The sequence below is a fragment of the Hakea prostrata genome, chromosome 1 (assembly GCF_041222555.1).
Source record: "Hakea prostrata isolate BN-2017 chromosome 1, UWA_Hpros_2, whole genome shotgun sequence".
Classification (NCBI taxonomy): Eukaryota; Viridiplantae; Streptophyta; class Magnoliopsida; order Proteales; family Proteaceae; genus Hakea; species Hakea prostrata.
The window spans coordinates 64,224,844-64,240,071 of record NC_142600.1 but is presented as its reverse complement, the minus strand read 5'-3'; the positions used below and the strand labels follow the sequence as shown (position 1 = coordinate 64,240,071).

Sequence of the window (15,228 nt, the reverse complement as noted above, 5' to 3'; positions counted from 1 at the left end):
AGGTTCACATTTTTTGAGTAGCTTATGTGCATGTGTGCTTAGTTCGGTTGAGATCAAAAGGATATGGGTTTGTCTCAAATTAGCTTTTCCAAACATTGGTAACATAGTGTATCCAATCATGCTTCAGTTCCTTTATAGACGGGATGGTTTTGATGGCCTTACAGAACACTTTGAGGAATGGGTGACTAGTTGCCCAATCTATCACTTGATGTTAGCAAATGTTATGGTCAATGTCTACCTTAGAGGAGATAAGGTCAAGGATCAAGGTGCCATTGATAAAGGTTCAGTCCTTGACTCTATGACAACGTTATTCTTCATGGATCTTCTTGCAAGTTAGTTGGATGGTGTTGGCCTTGGAGAATATGGAAGCTATTGCTCCTAAAGTGAAGAAGAATGAATGGCAACCAAGACACGAAGGGGTGAGGCAATTTTTGGAACGTTTTGAGACACTATTGCATCTGAACCTTGAGGACAAGGTTCTCTTAAGGCGTTGGCATTGTTATGATCCTAGTTAAGGGAAGGGCCTATAATGGGGTGGAATGTCATGATGAGAGCTAATTATATTAGGACTTGTTAAGGGTAGAAAGGTTATGCAAATAAAAAGGTAGCCCTACACTATAAATGTATTAGGGTAAGGTGTTTTGAAGGAAGGAAGAATTTTATCCCCAAACTCCTAGCCTCCCTATTCTCTGCGTTTCTTCTTCTTCCCCATTTCCCACTATTCTGAATTCTACTCCCAACCCTTCTGAAATTCCTTTGCTCTAGGTTCCTAAAATGTGGGTTCACAACAATAATGTCACGGTACTAGGTATGGTTAATGTAAGAAAATGTAGGGTTAGTATGGTCAGTGACTTTGGGTTAGTATGGTTACTAATCCTAGACTATAAATGTAAGAGGGCAAGACAGTTGCATCAACGAAGAATACTTTTCTAATTCCTAATTCTCTCTCTTCTTTGTCTTTGTGCTCGTCTTCTTTCCCATCCCCTATTCTTCTAATCTGCTGTTCTCTCCTCCTGGATTTCTTCTATTCTTTAATCTCTTTACACACGATCGTATCATTGGTTCGACTTGCCGGATCTGACATGGTGGAAGCAACAACCGAGTGACCATCCTTGCTTCGCCGGTGGCAATCCGAGTTGTTGGATCATGATGGCTAGATGTTTCTTCAACTATTACAGCATCAATGAGGAGTTCCGTCTTTTGATTTCTCGGTTTCACATGGATGGTGAGGCTCTACGATGGTTTCGTGAGATGAATCACTGAACTCCATTCACAACTTGGGTGATTTTTACAGAGGCATTGGAAGCTTGATTTGGCGACTCAAAGTATGAGATGGAGCAATCTAAAGTAGAACCAGAGGTAGTACTAGTCTTGGTTGGGGAAAACACAGATTCGTTGGCAGAAGAGATTGTACAGCCAAATGCTCAAATCGATGAAGTTTCCCCAGTTTTGGATGTGAGCAACGGTGATTCAAGCGGTGTAGTCATGGTGGCTCAAATAGAACGATTAGAGGACAGATTGACATCACAATCAGGGGGCAGATGTAATGGTTGGAAATGTCTTGAGCTGAGTCGAGAAATACAATCAAATTCCCCTCAAAGGACGCCGAATATCCCTGTGCAAACATCACTGTGAAGAGATTGACATTAGAGAGTTGTGGGATGGTGTTGTAGGATCCTAAAGTGAACTCAAGCATTGTCAAAATATTTACTCCAAGGGGTGTTGATTTTGTGCCTACGATCGTCATTGGGAAGCGGTTGACGACAAGAAGCTTAAGATAACCAACCTGAGGGAATACACACTTTGGATAGGGAAGTCTTGATGGAGGGGGTATTTGTCGTGGGCATTTGGGGAAACATGAAATAAACAAAAAAATTGAAAATTTGGGAAAACTACAAAATTTACTAGAAAAAGTCCCAAGTTTCAACAAAATTTCTCAGATTTCCAATAAATTTTCCAAGTTTCCACAAAATTTCCTAGGTTTCCACGAAATTTCCCAAGTTTCCAACGAAATCTGAGCATTTTTTTCCCCTCAAGAATCAGCTGGTCCAACTGGGTTGAACAAAGTTTCGACAGGTTTCGAGGTTTCGATAAGTTTTGACGAAATTCGACAGTTTCGATCGAAACTGAGGACTTTTTTCCGGTCCCCATGAGTTTCGCTTTGCATTTTCCAAAATGGGAAATTTTAGTGGAAATTTCGCAAGTTTCGATGGAATTTTGTTCTATGTCGGAGACATCTGCAAACATTTACTTTTCGATGGCAACCTTTAGATATCGGCAAATTCATTACCAATAGCGAGCTGCCACGAAGAACTTGAAGTCGGTTTGGGAACATGGGTGGATTTGATAGGGAATCTTGATGGTAGAAATGCTGGGAAGAATGCAATATTTGCGTGGAAGGTTTTGAAGGTCATTGGGAATTTGGACGAACTAAAGAGACAGATCAAGGCTATTGCATTAAGTGTTGCGGAGGGTGTTAGATTTCAATCGTTCTTTCTATGGACAATTGCTATAGCTTGAATTTTGTCAGCTTCAATTATGTAGGTTTCTGTCATAGTGGCACATGCTTTTGGATTTTATGCGGCCATTTTAACTTGATTTGGGAAAGTCCTCATTTGGGGAAGGAAGGCAGAGGAAGTATTTGCAAGGGTAACCTCTCCTGAGCTCAAGAATGTCTCGACCGATTGTAGTTATTTTAATGCCCTAGGTAGCAACTATGCAGATGTTGACGTTAAATTTCGGTTGTAGGCTTAGCCTATGGATAATGTTTCAAAGACTTTACCAACGTTCTTGAGAGTGACGAAAGTGATGGACCAGATAAATTTTATGGGTTTAAAGGAAGGGGAGGTTGTCAACATAGGTGAAGTAGTGTTTGTTGTCCATTTTAACATCTTGAGTTCTCATTTCATATCAAAGGATTTGGATAGCTTTGAGGATGATGGTCATGGTGAAGGCAACTAGCAATTGGTGAAGAATGTCCTCAAAATCTACTCCTGACATGGGTGAATTGTCTCCAAATTTCAAGAAATTAGAACCTCAGGGGTTATTCAAGAGAATGGAGGGTTTGTTCGAAATGCTCAGCGTTAAATGGGAGATATCACCAGTGATAGAAGAGTGAGAGTTGTTGGACCAATGGATTTGGAAGGCACCACTCAAGGGTTGTCACTGAGTGGTCTAGATGGCTTAGTGGTTCTCCTACAATTACTAGAGGCAGGCTCAAAGGACTGATTGCAAGTGATCTTATATTGGAGGCCATTACTAGGGCTACAACGTTTCTGATGTTTCTCACTAGGGCTTGCATGCTCGTAGTTTTGAGGAGTTGTTTGATTTATCCACCAATGAAGTTCAAAGACAGTTTATTCTACAATGCATTGGAGAGGTGTTGCCCTTTAACCTTGAGACAAGGTTCTCATAAGGGGTCGGCAATGTTACGATACTGGGTATGGCTATGATTAATAAGGCAATGGTCTATAGGGTATGTACATGATAGGGGGTAATATTAAGAAAATGTAAGGTTAGTATGGTCAGTGATATGGTTAATTGTGAGGGCATGTTTGGGTTAGTATGGTTACTAATCCTAGACTATAAATGTAAGAGGGCAAGACAGTCGCATCAACGAAGAATACTTTTCTAATTCCTAACTCTCTCTCTTCTCTGTCTCTGTGCTCATTTTCTTTCCCATCCCCTATTCTTCTAATCTGCTGTTCTCTCCTCTTGGATTTCTTCTCTTCTCTAATCTCTTTACACAAGATTGTTGTGAACCCATTTTTTATGGTCTAGACTAGAAGAATTTCAGAGGAAGTTGAGAGTAGAAATAAGAAGATTGGGGATTGGGGAAGAAGAAGAAACACCGAGTAGAGAGACTTAGGAGTTTGGGAAATAATATTCTTCATTCCTTCAAAACACCTTACCCTATTACATTTATAGTGTAAGGCTACCTCTCTATTTGCATAACCTTTATACTCTTAATAAGTCCTAATATGACTAGCTCTCGTCATGACTTTTCACTCCATTATTGGCCCTTCCCTTAAATAGGATCATAACAATGTTCCTCCTTTCCAGAGCTTCTCCCAAGGCTAAAGCACGTGCATACATTCTCCATGCAAAATGTTTTATCTTTGGTATTACTTGGCTTTTGAAGAAAATTTTCAATCTTTCAGGCCCATTAAACTCCAAGTGGGAAGAAAAGTGGAGGAAGGGCAGCTTAGGTGGGCTTTGGGTGATGCATTGTAGATTACATAGTAGAGGACTTTCACTAGCCTAATAGAACACTTTGTGGATTAACCCGTGGGTTTATTTGGCACGACACGCCTGGAAAAAAAAAAGCATCTTGTTAATTGGAGTCGTATGTGCAGCCCTAAGGAAGTTGGGGGTATAGGTTTTAAGAATGTTATGATGATGAATGATGATTTTTTGATGATGGGTGTGTGGAACTTTTTGCAGCAAAATTCCTTTTGAGCACTATTGGTTAAGGCTAAGTATATGTTGTCACGTTAGAGGCCCCTTTTTTCTAGGGTAGTGCAGATTCTCCTATTTGGAAGAATATTTGTAGGGTTGCGTCAAAGGTTCTCTATATAATAGGGTTGTGATTGGCAGTGGCAAGAATGTTTCATTTTGGTCTAATGGTTGGATTGGTCAAGAAGGTATTTTACTTGATTTGACTGTTAGCCAGGTCTTGAATAGGTTTTTGGCAAATCTATATATTGATTTCATGGATGATTGGGGCCAGTGGCGTTGAGGGGAGGTGGATTCGTTTCTAGACTAGGAAGCAATTCAAATTTTGGAACGTTTTCAGCCTCCTAGTCCCAATTATGGTAGGGACGTGTTTGTTTGGTTGCCAGCGGTGGATGGGATGTTTTTTGTGAGGTCTGCTTATGGGGGGTTATGTGGTGAGTCGCTTAACCTGTTGCAAATGGCCTTCAGTGAATAGTATTGGAAGGCAATCTGGAATCTCAACACACCATTGCGCATGTGCAATTTCATTTGGTTGGTGAGTTTGGGTAGGATTCTGGCGATGGATAGAAAGTGGAGGATGGGGCTTGAAGACAATGAGGGGTACAAGTTATGCTTGGCCCCAAGGGAGGATATGCTCCATGCTATAAGAGAGTGTGAAGTTGCTAGATCCATATGGTTGAACACGGTTGCAAGGAGGTATCATGGGTGGTTTTTTGGTTGCACTCTGGAAAATTTGTTGCTTGGGAACATCTATGGATCCATTGCTAGGTGGACTATGGAGTTGCCTGAGCGGTTTGCATGTTCCATCTACTTTTTCTAGGGGTGGAGAAACCAGGAACTTCATGAGAAGGATTTCTACAAGGCCTTTCAATGGAAGACTATTGGTCGTGGTTTTGTTATCACTGTGGTTGAAGCTTGGGATTCTTGCTGGTCTCAAATTATGGGTAGGAGGAGGAAGGACAAATCTGCTCAGTTGGAAAGTCCTAAAGAGGTTCCTTTCAAATGCAATGTAAATGGTTCATTTGGGGGTGGAAGAGGTGACCAAGTTGGGGTTGGGGGGAGGTCATCTATTATGGAAAAGGGGTGTTCATGGGTGGTTTCACAAAAAAAAAAAAAAATCCAAGCAAGTTAGTTGTAGAGGCTGAGATTTTGGCAATTTTAGATGGGGTGAGATTGGTCGAGAGCTTGGGTATTTGGCCAATTATGATGGAGTCGAATTTGGCCAAGGCAATTGGGTATATGGATCTGGGTTCATCGGTTCAAGGTCTTGCAGCAAGGATTGTCGACGAGATTTGCAGTTTAATGGGTAATGGTGGACATTATCGCTTTAGGCACATAATCTGTGGAGCAAATAAAGTGGTTGATTGGATGTCAAGGGTGAAGCTTATACTAGGGTTGATTCGATGTTCTTTCTGGATCCTCCTCTGGAACTAGAAGAGATCCTCCAAGCCGATATGGTGCCCGTTTCATCTTAATTAAAAAACCAAAAAAAGAAGAAGAAGAAGGAAGAGCATATACTTTCCATCCATAGAAGTAGCCCAATACTCTTCACTATACCAACTAATACTGATATCTACCCTAAAATCCTAATACCATAATACCTTTTGATGTTTTAAGAAACCTATTTCTTATTTTTTTTCACATTCCTTGACACATCCATAAATTTATCAAGGGATAATTACTATTGGCCCCCTGTACTTTGATTTTATTACTATTGTATCCCCTGTACTTTTCAAAATTACTAATCCAACCTTCAACTTTGTCTATAATTACTATTGCCCCCCTACCGTTAAGTTCAGTTAGTTAACTGATGATGTGGCATCTTTATATTTTCTCAAAAACCCCAAAATACCCTTATACTTATCTCTTTATTTATTTACCTTTTTGTCAAGTTACAGTAGTACCCTTAATTAACTGTGGGAAAAAAAAACTATAATCCGTTTTATTCTTTAATAAAAAAATAAAAAATAAAAAACAAAAAATACCAAATAAAGAAAGAATGATTGAATAAAACTCAAATAGAAACTGAAGAGGAAGGGAAATCGAATTCAACTCAAATTGGAAACTAAATATCACCTAAAAAAATTCAAAATAAATGAAGTTTAGTGAAGGTGGGAAACCAAATCGAATTTGAATTTTGTCCATTTCATTAATTCAAAATAAATGAAGTTTAGGGTAAAATTGACATTTAATATGGTTTTATAAATAGGATAGAATCGTCTTTTAGTTTCTTAATTTTAATGAAGGGCAAATTAGACATTAAATATTCAAACTTAACGGCAACTTAACACCGTTATAAGGAAGGGGGGCAACAGTAATTTCGTAAAGAACAGGGTTTTATTAGTAATAAAATCAAACTTTTAACAAAAAACAAAAAAAAATTTTTTATTAATTAATTTATTATTAAATACCCCCAAAAACAAAAATTTTCCCTTTTAATCCAAATTATATATTTAATTTTTTAAAAATTTTTTTTTTTCTTTTTTTTTTTTTTTTTTTTTTTTTTTTTTATCAATCCCCTCCCCCCCTTCCTTTTTCCTATTAGGTGTTTTATTTTGTATATTTTTTTTTTTTGGTGTTTTTTTTTTTTTTTTATTGGTTTTGTCTTTTTTATTTTATTTTTTTTTTTTTTTATAAACTATGTTTTTCCTTCTTTTTCCCATTTTTTTTATTGGGCGCCCCGGTTTTGAGGAGGGTTGGTTTTACTTTAGGGATGAAATTTTGTTAGTTGATGTGTAAATATTTTTTGTGCTATTGGGCCGTGACATGTAATTTTTTTCAAGATTGAAAGAATATACTTTCTCTCATTCTTGTATTTATATAATCAGATTTAGAAAATTCTACATGTAAATCTGTCAATTGTGTGAGAAATATCCTCGCATCAATTAAGGTAGGTCAACGGCTCATAGTATGAGATTGAAAATATAAACTTCATAGTAAAGCCATGACTTATATTTAAGTAATATATAAAAATTATTCTGAAGATGTAATCAACAGTCAAGTAAATAAATAAATTTTAAAAAGAAAAATCTTCAATGAGAGAATAAATGATGTGGAATTCACCCACAAGTCAAAATGTTTAAAAGTCAACACCAAGTTGGGCATGATTAATCGTCACCCAACCATTGACGTGTAGAGATAATCACTTATTTCCTTTATTTGGTAGTACAACAAATGGTATCTTGCTAGCTAAGGCTCTTAATTTGGATGAAAGCATCATTCTATGTGATTGCTTAGTTGTTGTTTGTAGATAAAATAACAAGTCATCAGTGGTAAATTGGATAAAATAACATAGTATTAACGTTTGAAAGTATAGAATTTTTTCCAGTGCATTTCTGACAAGAAAATAAATCATCTAGTCAAATTTATCAACTAAGAATATAGTTGTGCCCTTTTTTATTTTCTTGCATCAGCCGTTTATAATGTCGAAAGTTTGACTGGTCATTTTATTGTAAATCCCTCAATTATGAGGTTAGATTTTTTTAATATTTTATTTGAATAAAATCAATTTTCTTGAAAAAATATTTTTAATCATTAAAGGAGTATTTTTTATTTTTTATTTTTATTTATTTATTTTATTTAGGTTGAGCTTAGGTTCTATTTAGTTTTAAATTAATGGTTTGAATTCTATTTTGATTTGATTATATGGGAACATTGGACTAATCTTGGTCATGATTATGTAGTGTTTTAAGGTTTGACCGTTTGAGATTTTACTTTGGTCCAATCCTATCATTATATGGGTCAATTAGCGTACCATTGAAGGGTTGTTAAGTTGGTAATGACATACATTTAGTGAAGAGGTTACGACTTCGATTCTTCTTCGTGGTATATGTAATAATCCCAACCTCCAATTTAAAAGTTACTGCTTAAATGTGGTATGGTACTTTATATGTATCATTAATGTTTGCAATGTCATAAAACTTTTCGAGCAAATTACACGGTATCTACTATAAAGGGGGTAAAACTCTTGACCACCCGCTATTATCTCTTAACTTACATGGCATCCACACTCAAAATTATGAGTTACTCACAATTACATTTTCAGTTAAATGGACGTGTAGAATGACCAAAATACCTTTACTTATATTTAAAGCATTTAGCATCCAACCCCTATGTAGATAAAGGGCCCATCTTCTTCCCATCATTCGTTGGAAAATAATCACCATCACTGGAAATCGCCCACCGCCGGGGACGTCTAGATCCCCTCCCCGCTGGCTACCACAGCTTGGTTGTGAAGGGCCCCATCTTCTTCCCATCCTTCACCGGAAAATACTCACCACCACTGGAAATCACCCACTGCCAACGACGACACCTCCCCAACCCGCCGGCAACCATAGCATGCCTCTCTCTCTCTCTCTCTCTCACACACACACACATAGAAGAAGTAAGTCTTGAACTCTTAACAAAGAAGTGAACCCAATAGTATGGTGTCATTTGTTTTTGGCGATTCGTCGATTTCAGAGTCGAGGCCGAGAAACCTCTCCTAGGGTTTCATAGACCCTTATCACTTTCTCCCTCTCGTTGCATTCCAACCTCCCCTTCCTTCAACTAAAATTTGGGCTTTAGAGACGTTTGCAAATTTTTTTTAGTTGTTCCATGGTTCCCACTCAAAATGCCTGTCCAAGGGGACAAACCTATGAAGAAAGAGAAGGTTGAAGATGAAGAAGACAACATAAGTCTTAGTACTTATCGGAAGAAATATATTAATTGCAGCGCGGAATCTTGGCCTAAAGTTGCCAAAGTGAAGAAAGAAGAACCTAGTGAAGATGGTGACGTCTCTGATGTTAAGAGAAGTTCAAAGAAGAGAGGAAGAGAGGCGGGCTGTGGTCATCGGCAGGGAGGGGATCTGGTCGTCTCCGACTATGGATTTCCGGTGGTGGTGAATAATTTGCAGCAAAGGATAGGAAGAAGATGGGTGAAGGGATCTAAGGGTTGGGTGCTAAATGCTTTACATATAAATAAGAGTATTTTGGTCATTTTACATGTCCATTTAATTGAAAATGTAACTGTGGATAACTTTTAATTTTGAGTGTGGGTGCCATGTAATTTAAGAGGTAATAAATGGTGGTCAAACGTTTATCCCCTTTATAGTGGGTGCCGTTTAATTTGTTCTAAAATTTATGGGAAAAAAACACTACCTAGGCATTGATTGGTTAGGCACAGCTATGAAATATCTAGAAAAGCAAAAAGTTTTTAATGACATTAAAAACTATATCCAAATAAATGTTTTATTTATATATATATATATATATATATATATATATATATATATATATATATATATATATATATATATATATATATATATATATATATATATATATATATTTTCATGGATCATGATACTACTAAAAAGGCTATGCAACAAATTGACATTCTCTTAAGCAATAAAAATAATAAGGATAAATATCACTTACCTCCCCCTCTTAGTTGACCAAATGACACTTAGATCCCTTTTAGTTGGATGGTATCACTTACCTCCCCTCTTACCTAAAAAAGTTATCAAATGCCTCTCTTTTGCCGGCTTTTTCCGTTAAGTTCTAACTTTACCGTTAAATATTTTTCTAAACTTCCAAACTACTCTAAATTAAAAAGATATTTTAATTTAAATTCCAAATTACCTTAAAGTAATATTATTATTAAAATCTCAAAATAACCTTAACTATCTTAGATGTTAAAATATTAAATTACCCTTAATTAATTTTATTCTAAGACCCACAAATACCCCTATGTCTTTTAATTTAAATGTATTTTTTTAGATTGATTTACTTTTATTTTTATTTTTATTTTTTATTATTGGTAGAAACTATTTTTTTAATGAAAAAGAAACTTATAGATAAAGAACATAGGAGCATTTTGAAAATTTAATAACAAAATTAATTCAGGGTCTTAATTATTAAAATAATTGACAATATTTTATGTTTTAATAATAATATTAATTGAGAGTATTTTAAAATTTTATTACTACAGTAATTAAAGGTAATTTAGAATGTAAATTAAAATATAGGGATAATTACTGTTGCCCCCTATAGTTTGATTTTATTACTAATAAAACCATGTTCTTTATGAAATTACTATTGCCCCCCTTCCTTATAACGGTGTTAAGTAGCCGTTAAGTTTGAATATATAATGTCTAATTTGCCCTTCATTAAAATTAAGAAATCAAAAGACAATACTACCCCATTTATAAAAACTAGATTAAATGTCAATTTTACCCTAGACTTCATTTATTTTGAATTAATGAAATGGGCAAAATCCAAATCCGATTTGGTTTCCCACATTCACTAAACTTCATTTATTTTGAATTAAATAAATGGACAAAATCCAAATCCGATTTGGTTTCCCGCCTTCACTAAGCTTCATTTATTTTGAAAATATTTTAGGTGATATTCAGTTTCCAATTTGAGTTGAATTCAATTTTGTTTCCTCTTTAGTTTCTATTTGAGTTGTATTCAATCATTCTTTCTTTATTTTGTGGTTTTTTTTTAGAATAAAATGGATTATAGTTATTTTTTTGTCTATGGTTAATTAAGGGTACTACTGTAACTTGACAAAATAATAAATAAGTAAAGAGATAAGTACAAGGGTATTTTGGGGTTTTTGATAAAATATGAAGATGCCACATCATTAGTAAACTATCGGAACTTAACAGTAGGGGGCAATAGTAATGATAGACAAAGTTGAAGGTTAGATCAATAATTTTGCAAAGTACAGGGGATACAGTAGTAATAAAATCAAAGTAAATGGGGCTAATAGTAATTATCCCATATATATTCAATTGAAGGTAATTTGGAATTTAAAAAAAATATAATTTAAAGGAAAATGTTAACAGAAGAGAGTGTTTGACAACTATGCAGTTAAGAGGGAAGACAAGTGATATTATCCAACTGAGAGGGGGTCCAAGTGTCATTTGGTTAACTAAAAGCGGAGGTAAGTGATATTTAGCCAAATAATAATAAAACTTAGAGGGGAGTGATATTTATCTAAATAATAATAATAATAATAATCGGGGGTAGTGTATTATACCAAGAATATGTTCCGACCAAAAGGGAATACAAAGAATATGCCTTCGACCTGAAATGATTGAGGGGCGTAGACTCCTTCTCGTACACCTATTTCTCTAATCTAACGGTTATAACAACCAAATAACAACAAAGCTTCACAATGAATCATTCCCTTTTTCTCTTGTTTTCACTTTTCATGTTCATTTGTTGTAGGAAATTGTTCTTCTTTCCCTCCACGGCTCCACGGTTGTCTGACATTTAAATTCGGTTAACCTGTGACCATTTCTTTTCTTTCTGTCTTTCTTTGCTCTCACGTTATCTCTCTCCCCCTCAAGAATTCAGAAACGAGAACTGTTCACATAAAGAAACGAATGTCCAAAAAATATATACGGTCTCTCTGAAAACCCAATCCTTTTCTTCTGTTCTTCTATTTAATCTCTATATAATTTCTGATACAGACAGGTTTGAATTGTCAACACTTTTTGTTTTCCCATGAATCGCGTTTTCGTAGTTTTTCTCTTGTTGGGTCTCTCTTCAATTGTTTCTGCAGAGGAGAAGTCTGATTCCCACCTCCTTCCGAGACCATTAATCCTCGAATACCCTGAAACCCATGAAGAAACCCATTTGAAAGGATTGGATGGTGATGAACTGCAGTTACAGTGTACAAGCTGGAGGTTTGCAGTTGAGGCTAATAACCTAAACCCATGGAAGACCATCCCTCTCGAATGCTCTGGCTATGTGAATGATTACATGACAAGCAAAGTTTACAGCTTCGATCTTGAGAGGGTCTCCAAGGAGGCGGGTGATTACTCCAGGAGCCTTCAGCTCGCTGGAGATGGAATGGATGCCTGGATTTTCGATATAGATGAGACGCTGCTTTCAAATCTTCCGTATTATTTCGACCATGGATTTGGGTGAGTTTTTCTTCATTTTTCAACTTATTAGATCTGATGTTGTTTTCTATGAATTTTGTTTGATTAAGGTGATGGGTTTTGCGATTAATTGATTTTTTCCCCTTTTTAATTTTTGTTTGGATGGAAATGTAGCTTGGAAGTTTTTGATTCGCGAGAGTTTGATAAATGGGTACAAAATGCTGCTGCTCCTGCCATAGATCCGAGTTTGAAGTTGTATGAAGAAGTTCTGGGTTTGGGATACAAGGTCTTCTTGTTGACTGGTAGGGCTGAACACCAGAGGACAGTTACCGTGGAGAATTTAAAGAATGCAGGGTTTCGCAATTGGGACAAGCTTATCTTGAGGTATGGATACTTCTTGCCTCCTGGAATTTTCACCCTTTTAGAAGAATACTCTATGTTGGAAGTTGGAACAAGTGGAAAATTTTGTTGTTGCTTAGATGATTTAGCCATGGAGCTCGAATTTAATACTTAAATATACTTTCCTTGAGTTATTTTTATTCTTCTTAAATCTATTAATTACATAAAATGAGATTCTGCTGCACATAGTACTGATAGCCAAGTAATATCTATCTCTCTAGTAGTTGAATGAGGATTACTACCACTGGTTAATCGAAGATGTGAGTTTCCTCGCATTAGTTTGGGAACTCATAGTGATTATGAGTGGGAGTCTTTTCCAGTTTTGGTTCTTTTGGTGTTGTTAAGCACAAAAGGTTATTATACCATTCTAGTGAACTAGTTTGGTTTACACTTGCAATGGTTGTATCAATGTATGCCAAGAACCTCATTTTGGATCTCAAGTGACAGTCTAGGCTAGTTATTTATCTCTTGTTGCTTTCCAAGTATTTCTCAGTTTCTTAGTACCTAGCATAGGGTTTTGTCTTGCTGAAATGGAAGCTGAATCTGAATTGGCTACTGCAAATGTTACATGAAATGAGCATTTAATTGATCTGCCTGATGAAATCCAGGATATTAATTTACTAGCATCATTGTCATATGGGAATGATTTTGCCTTTAAATCTTATAAAATACTTGAGATTGTTACATGATGGTCATCATCAAAGGTTCAAAAGTTTTGGCTTTTGATTCTTCTATGTCACTCAAGACTGATTATCTCAATAATTTTAGAAACTGGTAGTACTTCTTTTCCTTCAACACAAGACATCGATCAAAATGAAGAGGGTCATAGTTTGTGTACAGAGCATGTAAAATGGTGTTCCTATGAATTATTGATTCTTCTAGAGGCTTATTGCACAAAGCCTTTTAAATTCTAGTTGCAAGTCTATTTGCAACTTATATGCAGGGCTTAATTGCTGACAGGATGTTAGCTCCTGACTTCTCAGTTCGAACTCCTCAGAAATGAGAGTTTACAGTCTTGAAGTTGCAGGTAGTTCTGTTGGCAAGGTTTCTTACTAGTCTCGTAGGATCAGCCTGATATGTATTCCTGCTTCACCTCAGCACTCACTATATGCACTTACTTCAGTGCACAGGTTTCCCAATCAATAAATTTCCCCGGAGAGAAAACAAAAATATGAATCTAGTCTTACGATGCGCCTAGGGCTATTGCTTGTTAGAAATTCTGTAATGAAACTTAACTGTATAGTTCTTCTACCGAAGAAGAAAAAAGAAACTATTGCAAGTTCATATTTTGCCGCGGTTATATCATCAAACATATGTACAGTATATGTTCCATCTGAAATTGATGTTTTAGGAAATGCTATTGTCATTAGCATGCTTCTTTGGTTCATAAATTTGATCCAAACTCTTGATACTGTTGATAATTTTGTTAAATTCTCAAGGCATTTAAGACCCAAAATTGGTGTTCTATGCTAATATTCAGGACTTCTGATTGTTGATTTACATTTCCTAAATGTGCAGAGCCTTGGAGGACCATGGAAAAACTGCAACTCTTTACAAGTCAGAGAGAAGGAGTGAAATGGTGAAACAAGGATATAGGATTCTGGGGAACTCTGGAGATCAATGGAGTGATTTACTTGGTGAATTCATGTCGAATCGTTCCTTCAAGCTTCCAAATCCTATGTACTATATACCCTGACAGGGATACTTCAGTGTAAGCAACTGGTGTAGAACTTCCCAGACAAATTCTTTTTTGAAGTCTGCTATGTCAAGTGTAAATCCAATAACACCAAGAAGTCATTGTGTATGAAGGAATTCTTATGTGAATAATTGTCACTCTCCATATGGGGAGCAAACTTGCCAGCATGTTAGGAGTCTATAATGTATTCAACTATCAAGACCAAGTTAAAGCCACACCAGTGTAAAAGAGTTTCAAATCATAGTAGTTAATGCTAAGTTGGCTCTAATTGAAGTAATAAACCAATGGATTTGATACCCTAGTTCTCGAAGAACTAGAGCATCAAGAACATACTTTTTCCAATCCCTGTTTCTATAGAGAGGCTGTTTTCAAGCCTTGAACCATGTTCAAACACACACACCTGACCAATGCACCATGGACAACCTTCAGGTCATTTTAAGTGATCATTAGTATTATTGCAAGAAAAAGGTCATAAATTAAAAGATTCCCTTCCTTTGTACTGTGATTGGTTAATTTATGATATAACAAATTACTCTTATTAATGACATGTATTTAGCCCAAGCAGAAAAGATATTTGCACATTTTTACATTTTGAACACATGTGCATGAAGTACTATTGAGTCAAAGCTTAGGAAAATTTCTCGTTTTGTAAAATTAATTTAAAATTTGAAAGAATGCAAAGAAAAACTCTAATTTTGATAAGTAGGTTGCTTACCTTGATGGGTAAGTCTTATGTATTTATAAATAAACATAGTTGTTGTACAAAATTCATTTACAATATTCAAATTTGAATTCAAAATAA

At 35.8% G+C, this 15,228-nt stretch overlaps 1 protein-coding gene across 1 annotated transcript; it reads left to right on the top strand.

The window, feature by feature from the left end:
- The first annotated feature begins 11,613 nt into the window (after nt 1-11,613).
- Nucleotides 11,614-14,885, top strand: LOC149029392 (acid phosphatase 1-like). The gene is made up of 3 exons (XM_089150714.1): nt 11,614-12,373; nt 12,506-12,715; nt 14,249-14,885. Exons 1-3 carry the CDS (start codon nt 11,952-11,954, stop codon nt 14,424-14,426), a joined length of 810 nt encoding a protein of 269 aa, XP_089006840.1. The 5' UTR covers nt 11,614-11,951; the 3' UTR covers nt 14,427-14,885.
- The last annotated feature ends 343 nt before the right edge of the window (nt 14,886-15,228 follow it).